The sequence below is a fragment of the Salmo salar genome, chromosome ssa13, assembly GCF_905237065.1.
Source record: "Salmo salar chromosome ssa13, Ssal_v3.1, whole genome shotgun sequence".
NCBI lineage: Eukaryota > Metazoa > Chordata > Actinopteri > Salmoniformes > Salmonidae > Salmo > Salmo salar.
The window spans coordinates 7,965,237-7,976,039 of NC_059454.1; the positions used below are offsets into that span (position 1 = coordinate 7,965,237).

Below are 10,803 nucleotides of genomic sequence, written 5' to 3' on the forward strand. Positions count from 1 at the left end.
CCCGTGTGGCTCAGTTGGTAGAACATGGTGTTTGCAACGCCAGGGTTGTGGGTTCGATTTCCACGGGGGACCAGTACGGAGCAAAAAAAAAATTGTAAGTCGCTCTGGATAAGAGCGTCTGCTAAATGACAAATGTAAATGCAATACTTTTGTAGAAGCACCTTTGGTGGAGATTACAGATTTCAGTTGTCTTGGGTATGTCGGTATCAGCTTTGCACATCTGGATTTAAGGATTTTCTCCCATTCTTCCTTGCAGATTTTTTTTCAAGCTCTGTTAAGTTAGATGGGGAGCAGCGGTGAACAGCAATCTTCAAGTCTTTTTCCAGATGAGCTGTGCCTGGTTTTCTCCAGACGTAGCACGTTGCATTCAGGCCAAAGAGTTAGATTTTCATCTCATCAGACCACAATATTTTTAGATATGCTCTTTCACATGCATTTTTTTAGCCATTTTTCGGGCGTGCTGTCATGTGGCTTTTTCCTCAGGAGTGGCTTCCATCTGATCACTCTCCCATAAAGCCCAGATTAGTGAAGTGCTATAGAGACTGTTGTCCTTCCGGCAGGTTCTCCGATCTCAGCCAAGGAACTTTATAGTTCTGTCAGAGTGGTCATTGGGCTCTTTGTCACCTCCCTGATCAAGGTCATTTTTGCCCAGTTGTTCAGTTTGGTCGGATGGCCATCTCTAGGCAGAGTGGGTAGTTCCATATTTTTTCAATTTCCCAATGATGGAGACCTCTGTACTCTTGGAAACTTTCAACAATCTAGAAATTGTGTACCCTTCCCCCAGATATGACTCATCCCAATTCTATCTCAGTGATCTACAGACAGTTCCTTGGAATTCATGGTATAGTTTCTGTTCTGACGTGTGCTGTCAACTGTGGGACCATATATAGACAGGTGTGTTTCTTTCTAAATCCTGTCAAAACAATTGAATTGGCCACTGGTGGACTCCAATCATGTTGTAGTGACATCTCAAGGATGATCAAAGGAAATTGGATGAACCTGAGCTCAATTAGGAGTGTCATAGCAAAGGGGTGTGAATACTTATGTAAATGAGATTACTGTATTTAATTGTCAATAAATTTGCATTAAATTCTTAACATGTTTTTACTGTCATGTGTTTAATCCATTTTGAATTCAGGCTGTAACACAACAAATTGTAGAATAAGTCAAGTGGTATGAATACTTTCTGAAGGCACTGTATGTCATTGCTATTAACAAATAATGAACTGTCTACACCCTTTATAACCTTCCTTTTAAGATAGCAATGTAAAGTGCTTTTCATGATCTCACTTCATGCAATGAAATGTTATTTTTACCACAACGAAAGAGCAGTTAAGTGGTTACTTGGTGCATTTCAAAGCAGGTGTTCTTATACTGAAACATGATTTAGCTCTGAAAGATGACTAAAACGTATTTTAAGATTACTAAATGCGGTACAGATTTCGATGAGATTTTGATAATTTTGGTTTATTTTGTTTGAAATGTTTTTCATTTTTATGTGCTATATTTATGTCTTAAACATGGATTAGCATGGCGCTCTAGAATATAAATTTTTCCTTTTTGGGGTGAATGGACAACTCTGCTCATGCAACACTTTAACAAAAACGCCAATGCCCTCAATAAAATGATTCCTATTTCTGAAAGTCTTATTTTTTTAAATTTTTTTGCACAAAGTAAGCGTACTACAGATGTTTGGTTGTGCTATAAAGAAATAATAGCAATTATTTCACTGTCTTTTTTTTATTTTCTTCTCTAAAATTCTCTATCCTTTCTACATCTACGAAATTTTCTTGCTAGTTTGTCGTAGTTTATTATTAAAGCGCTTTATTACAGCGCGTCTTTGATTTAATATCTATGTCGACACTTCCTGTTATTTGGGGGATGTTGTTGAGGAAGTGTTTCTGCTTGTCCGGTAAGGAATCTAAAGATGGCGGTGAGTGGACGAGATGGGGAATCGAAATGGACTGCTGCTGTCCCGCCGCTGTTATCAGCTTCCTACACAACTTTTGAAACGAAAGAGCTACCTCCGCTTATAGAATCCATAATAAACAGGTAAACAACGTGTCCGTCTGTGAAATGCAGCGCTCTGTTGACGAGAAAGAGCTCGATATAACAGCTAGCAACCATGCTAACTTAACTCAGCTCAGTTGTATTGCGCTAGCATTAGCATAGCATGCTACCTACAGTAATATACCTAGTGTGAATTTGCTTCAAGGCATTCCTAGTCGATCCCCAAACATTTCTATAAAAAAAAGATGAAGCCTTGCATTCCTAACAGAGTTTACGGTGAAGTAAACATTGCTGTTAAACCATAATAACTGAATTCGGAAGAGTTTTGTCGTATTTGCATGACAATAAACAAAGCCAAACATTGTAGTTTTTTTTTGGCGAACTACTGTAATGTTAGGCTTTAACGAGCCACAGTTGACGAACTAACTAACATTTCTTGTATTGTAAGAAACGAAAGTTTACCCCGTGGTTCTCTGTTTACTTGATGGTCAAGTTGTTTGCGGTCATGATGTTGCTGATGTGATGGCATGAATGGATTAGATAGTTAGTATTTAGATATGTCAACATCACGAGTTGACACAGCTGTTGATATAATCGTTTCATATGTCGTTCGATGTGGGCTAACTATAACGTTTCTTGACTTTGCACTCCTTGATCCGTTCTGAGTTAGGTAGTTAACGTTAGCCCAAAGGACTGTCAACAGCTAGCTACAATCTGGGATATTTCTTGCAGTTCAATGGTCACTTCAGTCGTTGACACACCCATTCATACTTGAAGCTTATCGGTTATACTGTTAAATGCCTTATGTGTCAAGTCTAATGAGCCTAGTGCAACTATCAAACCTCCATTTATAACAAAGTATAGCTAGCTATACAATGGAGTAGCAGCACAACCTTTTTGTGTTGTCATTTGAGTACACTGAACTGTAAGTTATAGCTTCACAATTTGTAGAACATTTATCATGTCATTGTGTTGAACTGTCTGTCAATCCTGGCATCCAACCACTAGGCTACCTGCCGCCCCATTTATCATGTCATTGTGTTGAACTGTCTGTCAGTCCTGGCATCCAGAGCTGCATCTATGAATGTGATAGGTTTGATTTCTTCATCAACTGAAATGGCAGAACACACACATTTGGATCTATCCCAACAATAGCACACCTGATTTGACTACTAGTTGTTAACAAACCATCAAGCCCTTGATTTGTCAGGTGTTGTGACTATGGGATAGATCAAATATGGGCAACAGTAGCTCAGGGATGGGGGCTGGAGAAATATAACCACTCAAATGTATAGACTCATTTCTGGATGCATTAACTGACAGTCTAAATTTGAAGCTATAAAAACATTTTGTTGTCAAATGACGACAAAACATACAACCAAATATGTGAAACCGTTGGAGCTGGTGTTCCCGGGGACTCTAAACCACAGCATTCACTTGTAATTTTTTATCTTCCCTGTGGCTCAGTTGGTTTGCAACGCCAGCATGGTGTGTGCAAAGCCAGGGTTGTGGGTTCGATTCCCACGGGGGGCCAGTACAAAAAAATAAATAAAATAAATGCATGAAATGTACTGTAAGTCGCTCTGGATAAGAGCGTCTGCTAAATGACTAAAATGTAAATGTAAACAAAACCTTCTCAACAGCAACATTTCAGGAGTGAATAAAGTCCTGTGGATATTATGGATCTATGCTTGACTATTTATTTCGGCTGCTGGACCAACCTATTCTTTTGCACAGTGTTATTCTTCATGACGACATAGCCTTTTCTTGACTGTGAGTTGAACTGTACTTTTGTAATGCCATTTATTGTGTATTTTGCAATGACCCTCCCTCTTCAATTTCCCATGTCATTGCAGTGAATCTGAGATCCTACACCATGATAAACAGTATTAGCCGTTCTACTCGTCGTTCGTGGCGCTCTCTGCTCATTACATCGCCACAGTCTGTGGACAAAGTATGTTCAACTATCCATTAACTAATTTAACTAGTTCCTTTATGTCTACCATTTCAACTACTTTAGCAACCACTCCTTTGTAAATTTGTTTTGTGAGAAGAGACTAGTCTCTCCAGACCAGTGGTCACCAAACGGGCAATCGACTGGTCGATCTCCAAGGCATTCCTAGTCGATCCCCAAACATTCCTATTTTTTTTGTTCATTTGTTTGGTAGGTGCACTTGGTAGGTGCACTTGATTCAGCAGCCCTAGTGTTGCCATTTTTAATCATTTAATGTGTCTGAAGGTAGAACTCTGCCTCTGCGGCAGGCCCAAGCTGACATCATCCTCAGACCTTGTTGTCGTTGCCTGTCTTATGTTGCTCCAAGGTCTGAGATATCTAAGGCTCAAGGCGTTTTCACACATTGATTGGAACTATAACTTAAAACTGAGTTAAGTGTATTACGTTGTAGGTTTTACATTTGGTCCGGTTGCTTTCACATCGCCAAATGTCTAACAAACAAAAATTCCTAAACATAACCACGTATCCACTGTCCATGCAAGTCATTTTGTTTATTGTACAAAAAATGCTCACGTTAAATCCATCTATGATTTTTATAATGAAGCATCACTTGTGTGTCCCAATCTTTTACAATACTTTCTCTTTGGTCATCCAACGGGAGGAAACGGCACAATTTGGTGTGAAACCCCCCAGGAAGAAACTACACATATTTGTCACATTCTTATTCCAGTCTTAACTTACAGGCATAAAGTCATTTGATAGAAACATGTTTACAGTATTTCTGCCTTCCAATTGATACGCTACGTTCATGTTCTCTCTGCGGCTAACCCAGTTACAGTAGATTGTGCTGTTCATGTTCGCATGGCCTTCAGGTACATCACTATACAACTTTTTAATAAAAAATGTCAAGATTGCAGTGTTGTGTACATGTTATTAACAAGACTATTCATATGAAATCTGATCAGTCATCCTCTGTTCTCTCCACCTCTAGTCCCCAGAAACCAGTTGCTGTCAGTAGCAGCAGCTTGTAAAGTATTGATTGAGTTCTCACTGCTGCGTATGGAGAACCCTGACGAAGCATGCGCCGTCTCACAGGTGAGAGAAGTAGAAATGCTTAAACCAGCCAGAGCTCTCCAACCCTGTTCCTGGTGAGATACCGTCCTGTAGGTTTTCACTCCAACCCTGTTCCTGGTGAGATGCAGTCCAGTAGGTGTTCACTCCAACCCCCTTCCTGGAGAGATACCGTCCTGTAGGTTTTCACTCCAACCCTGTCCCTGGAGAGATACCGTCCAGGTTTTCACTCCAACCTTAATCTAGCACACCTGATTCTAATAATTAGCTGTTTGATAAACTGAATCAGGTTAGTTACAGCTGGGGTTGTAGTGAATACCTACAGGAGGGTTCCTCTTCAGGAAAACAGGGTTGTAGTGAATACCTACAGGAGGGTACCTCTTCAGGAAAACAGGGTTGTAGTGAATACCTACAGGAGGGTACCTCTTCAGGAAAACAGGGTTGTAGTGAATACCTACAGGAGGGTACCTCCTTCAGGAAAACAGGGTTGTAGTGAATACCTACAGGAGGGTACCTCTTCAGGAAAACAGGGTTGTAGTGAATACCTACAGGAGGGTACCTCCTTCAGGAAAACAGGGTTGTAGTGAATACCTACAGGAGGGTACCTCCTTCAGGAAAACAGGGTTGTAGTGAATACCTACAGGAGGGTACCTCTTCAGGAAAACAGGGTTGTAGTGAATACCTACAGGAGGGTACCTCCTTCAGGAAAACAGGGTTGTAGTGAATACCTACAGGAGGGTACCTCTTCAGGAAAACAGGGTTGTAGTGAATACCTGCAGGAGGGTACCTCCTTCAGGAAAACAGGGTTGTAGTGAAAACCTACAGGAGGGTACCTCTTCAGGAAAACAGGGTTGTAGTGAATACCTGCAGGAGGGTACCTCTTCAGGAAAACAGGGTTGTAGTGAATACCTGCAGGAGGGTACCTCCTTCAGGAAAACAGGGTTGTAGTGAATACCTGCAGGAGGGTACCTCCTTCAGGAAAACAGGGTTGTAGTGAATACCTGCAGGAGGGTACCTCCTTCAGGAAAACAGGGTTGTAGTGAATACCTGCAGGAGGGTACCTCCTTCAGGAAAACAGGGTTGTAGTGAATACCTGCAGGAGGGTACCTCCTTCAGGAAAACAGGGATGTAGTGAATACCTGCAGGAGGGTACCTCCTTCAGGAAAACAGGGTTGTAGTGAATACCTGCAGGAGGGTACCTCCTTCAGGAAAACAGGGTTGTAGTGAATACCTGCAGGAGGGTACCTCCTTCAGGAAAACAGGGATGTAGTGAATACCTGCAGGAGGGTTCCTCTTCAGGAAAACAGGGTTGTAGTGAATACCTGCAGGAGGGTACCTCCTTCAGGAAAACAGGGTTGTAGTGAATACCTGCAGGAGGGTTCCTCTTCAGGAAAACAGGGTTGTAGTGAATACCTGCAGGAGGGTTCCTCTTCAGGAAAACAGGGTTGTAGTGAATACCTGCAGGAGGGTACCTCTTCAGGAAAACAGGGTTGTAGTGAATACCTGCAGGAGGGTACCTACAGGAGGGTACCTCCTTCAGGAAAACAGGGTTGTAGTGAATACCTGCAGGAGGGTTCCTCTTCAGGAAAACAGGGTTGTAGTGAATACCTGCAGGAGGGTACCTCTTCAGGAAAACAGGGTTGTAGTGAATACCTGCAGGAGGGTACCTCCTTCAGGAAAACATGTTTGGAGAGTCCTGGCTTATACCCATCCTCTCTGTCCTCTAGCCTGATCCCAGATCTGTTTTTGCTGTCTTGCCAACTCCTCTAATCATTCTCATGCCAGCGTTGGCATAGCCAGCTCAAACAGATCTGGGGTCAGGCAGGCTAGACATCCTCCACTGTGTTTATCTAAACCTACTTTGAAGTGTATTATGTCCAGTCTGTTATCCCACAGACAGACAGCAGGGATGGGATTTTTCTTGATTATTCATAGATATAGAGAGGAATCTTAATTGAAACTGAACTATTCCCTTGCCCAAATCCTGATCTTCTATGTTGTCTTGGTCACGTCCCCGAGGAAGACCGTCCTCTCAACATCAAATTGTATTTGTCACATACACAGTTTACAGCAGGTATGCAAGGTGCAGTGAAATGCTGATGTTTTAGCTTCCTCAACATTACAGTACAGTTTACAGCAGGTATACAAGGTGCAGTGAAATGCTGATGTACTGCATTGTTGAGGAAGCGAACGCATCAGTCCATAACAATGAAAAGAGACAATTTCAAAATAACAATTAGTAGAAGTTATAAGAGGTAGTATGTATTATAGTACTTGTACTACGTAGCAGCAGTATCAGTAGTAGTTAGTAGCAGTATTATCAGTAGTAAGTAGCAGTAGTAGTTTCAGTAGTAAGTAGCAGTAGTAGTAAGTAGTAGTAGTAGTAGTAGTAGTAGTAGTAGTAGTAGTAGTAGTAGTAAGTATCATCAGTAGTAGTAGTGTAAGTATCAGTAGTAGTAAGTATCAGTAGTAGCAACAGTAAGTAGCAGTAGTAAGTATCTGTAGTAGTAGGGGTAGTAGTAAGTATCTGTAGTAGGGGTAGTAGTAAGTATCTGTAGTAGTAAGTATCTGTAGTAGTAGTAAGTATCTGTAGTAGTAGTAAGTATCTGTAGTAGTAGTAGTAAGTAAGTATCTGTAGTAGTAGTAGTAAGTAAGTATCTGTAGTAGTAAGTATCTGTAGCAGTTAGTAGTAGTAGTAGTAGTAGTAGTAGTAAGTATCAGCAGTAGTAGTACTGGACTGTGTCTATAAATATAGAGTAGTCAGTGACTCAGTGGAATAAATGGCGTAACAGAACTCTTCTCACCCCCCCCTCCCCCTCTCCTCCTCTCTTTTCTGTCTCCAGAAACACCTGATCCTGTTAATAAAGGGGCTGTGTACCGGCTGCAGCCGCCTAGACAGAACCAAGATCATCACCTTCACAGCCATGATGAAGTCCGCCAAGCTGCCACAGACAGTCAAGACACTTTCTGACTGTGAATTCTCTTCTTACATCTCACCAGGCTTGGGGTCAACTCCAATTCAATTCAGGAAGTACACTGAAATTCAGCGGAGGCTCCTCACAGGAGGACCATCCTCGGTGAATTTTAATAAAAATTTAAATAGTGAAACATTTAAAAAGTTATCGTGTTTAGATAAAACTATTCAAAATATATTTGTCACCAAATAATTTGTTAAAAACACACTGTTTTCCAAAAAAGGTCTACAGTAGCCTCAGCAGCACTCTGTAGGGTAGCACCATGGTGTAGCCGGAGGACAGCTAGCTTCCGTCCTCCTCTGGCTACATTGACTTCAATACAAAACCTAGGAGGCTCATGGTTCTCACCCCCTTCCATAGACTTACACAGTAATTATGACAACTTCTGGAGGACGTCCTCCAGTCTATCAGAGCTGTTGCAGCATGAACTGATATGTTGTCCGCCCAATCAAAGGATCAGAGAATTAATCTAGTACTGAAAGCATACGCTACAGCTAGCTAGAACTGCAGTGTTTAAAATATGGTGAGTAGTTGACTCAAAGAGAGAGAAAGACAATAGTTGAACAGTTATGAACAAATTCATTTCTTCAAAAACGGAGGAGCAAGAGCGAGAGTTAGCTAGAGTTTGCCAATTGTTTTCAATTACTTAGCTACCAATTGCAGCTAGCCTGTTTAGCGTACTCAAACACCCGGCTCAGAGGGGTGCTATGTTAGCTAGCTGGCTATGACTATCCAACACCAGAACTCTTAACGAAGTCAAGGTAAGCTTTTGGTTTTACTAATTTGGTGCCACCGGGGCCCCGTCAGTGTAACTGCTAAACTGCTTACTGACTGTACTGCATGATTGCGGTTTTGATATTAAGGTTTGGCATGTAAAGTTTTTTTATTTTTCTCGCCTGGTCACAGACAGCTAATGTGTTGTGCATTTGAAGTCCACAAGCGAAGGGAAAAGGTGAGAGGAGGAGATGCGAGAAGGAATACAACGAGCTGTTTCTATGTGGCTGTTAAAGTGAGCTGTTTGTGTGTGATCAGGTGTTTATTCATTCCGTTGAAAAACATTTCTAAAACAGAACGAAACAGGGATAAAACATACCTGTATTTGTCCAATAGAAACTCTCGTTTGCAACTGTTGGACTAATTTATTACACCCTAAATCAGCTAGATGCAGGCAAGAATGTGCAAGGCGTTATTGAATGTGTCACTGTCACAAGTCTTTCTCTCGACCTGTGTGCACCTACGTTGTAAACTGTCATTCATAGGCTAAGTTGTAGAAACCGCTTGATGGGTACAGGGAACATTTGAGTATTGTCTAGTAGCCTAAACCTATCGCTGTTACATTGAACTTGAGTGAATGGAATATGAATGACAGTCATCCAATATGCTGTAATAGAAATAAGATCATTAAAAAAAAAGGATCGTCCTCCCTCATCTGAAACTGCACAGGCCGCTGCTGCTGAAATTCCACATTTTCTTTAATACTTTTCAATTTGGTTTACTTCCTGAATTGACTGGAATTTAAATGGAATTGACTCACTGTATCACATTGTTAGATAGACTCAGTAGAAGTGTCATTTAATTCTGGCTATGTTGTTGGATTATGTCAAATAAATACATTTAAAATGTTGGGGTGACAATGTTTGGTTAGACAGCTATGGTGCTTGTCTACTCAACAGGGTTAGGGCAAGACAGCTGTTTCTCCCGCCCTGTCCTAACGGGCCTGTTTCTCCTAACGGGCCTGTTTCTCCCGCCCTGTCCTAACGGGCCTGTTTCTCCCGCCCTGTCCTAACGGGCCTGTTTCTCCCGCCCTGTCCTAACGGGCCTGTTTCTCCCGCCCTGTCCTAACGGGCCTGTTTCTCCCGCCCTGTCCTAACGGGCCTGTTTCTCCCGCCCTGTCCTAACGGGCCTGTTTCTCCGGGCCTGTTTCTCCTAACGGGCCTGTTTCTCCTAACGGGCCTGTTTCTCCTAACGGGCCTGTTTCTCCTAACGGGCCTGTTTCTCCTAACGGGCCTGTTTCTCCCTAACGGGCCTGTTTCTCCTAACGGGCCTGTTTCTCCTAACGGGCCTGTTTCTCCTAACGGGCCTGTTTCTCCTAACGGGCCTGTTTCTCCTAACGGGCCTGTTTCTCCCGCCCTGTCCTAACGGGCCTGTTTCTCCCGCCCTGTCCTAACGGGCCTGTTTCTCCCGCCCTGTCCTAACGGGCCTGTTTCTCCCGCCCTGACAGTGGAGGACCAGAAGGAGGTGCCTTCTCCAGTCAACCCTGAGCTGCGACACAAGGAAGTGCGAATGAACTTCTTCAATCAGCTGACCTCGGTGTTCAACCCTGACCTCACCGTACTGGCCTCCCCCTCAGGACACACGCAGGTAGAACATTTCTCCTGAAACATTTTCTACAACTTTTTTAGCCACCAAAAGTAAAAGCCAGTCATGGCCACCCTGTTAGCTGGGAAAGTTAACAGTTTTTTTCCCCCTCTGTGTTTCTTGATATCAACATTTTACTCTGTACCTTTTTTATAACCATCATTTGTCAAAAATGGCTCTGAGTGTAATATTTGTTGTTTTGTAGGCTGCTGTTCACATGGTCTGATATTTCTGTTTATCTTTACTCTTCAGGTGGAGATTGAGGACCAGACGACAGACCAGACCTTCCAGGCCAAAATGAAAACGCGTCCCAGAACGTGGCCAGTCTCCAGGAACTGGGCGGGTCAGAGAAATCGCTGCGTGTCTGCCTGAACCTCCCTTACTTCCTGCGCTATATCAACCGGTTTCAGGACGCCGTCTCAGCCAACTCTTTCC

At 42.5% G+C, this 10,803-nt stretch overlaps 1 protein-coding gene across 1 annotated transcript; it reads left to right on the forward strand.

Annotated features, from left to right (window-relative positions):
• Positions 1–12: 12 nt before the first annotated feature.
• Positions 13–10,803, forward strand: LOC106566298 (E3 ubiquitin-protein ligase UBR4). Its single transcript, XM_014134202.2, has 6 exons — positions 13–2,052; positions 3,867–3,964; positions 4,956–5,059; positions 7,879–8,008; positions 10,232–10,371; positions 10,621–10,803. Exons 3-6 carry the CDS (start codon positions 5,024–5,026, stop codon positions 10,738–10,740), a joined length of 426 nt encoding a protein of 141 aa, XP_013989677.1. The 5' UTR covers positions 13–2,052; positions 3,867–3,964; positions 4,956–5,023; the 3' UTR covers positions 10,741–10,803.

Coding starts and splice junctions, on each gene's coding strand:
- LOC106566298 (XM_014134202.2), top strand. CDS start 5,024: ATGGAGAACCCTGACGAAGCATGCGCCGTCTCACAG. Junction 5,060..7,878: donor AAGCATGCGCCGTCTCACAG/GTGAGAGAAGTA, acceptor TTCTGTCTCCAG/AAACACCTGATCCTGTTAAT. Junction 10,372..10,620: donor CCCCCTCAGGACACACGCAG/GTAGAACATTTC, acceptor TTTACTCTTCAG/GTGGAGATTGAGGACCAGAC.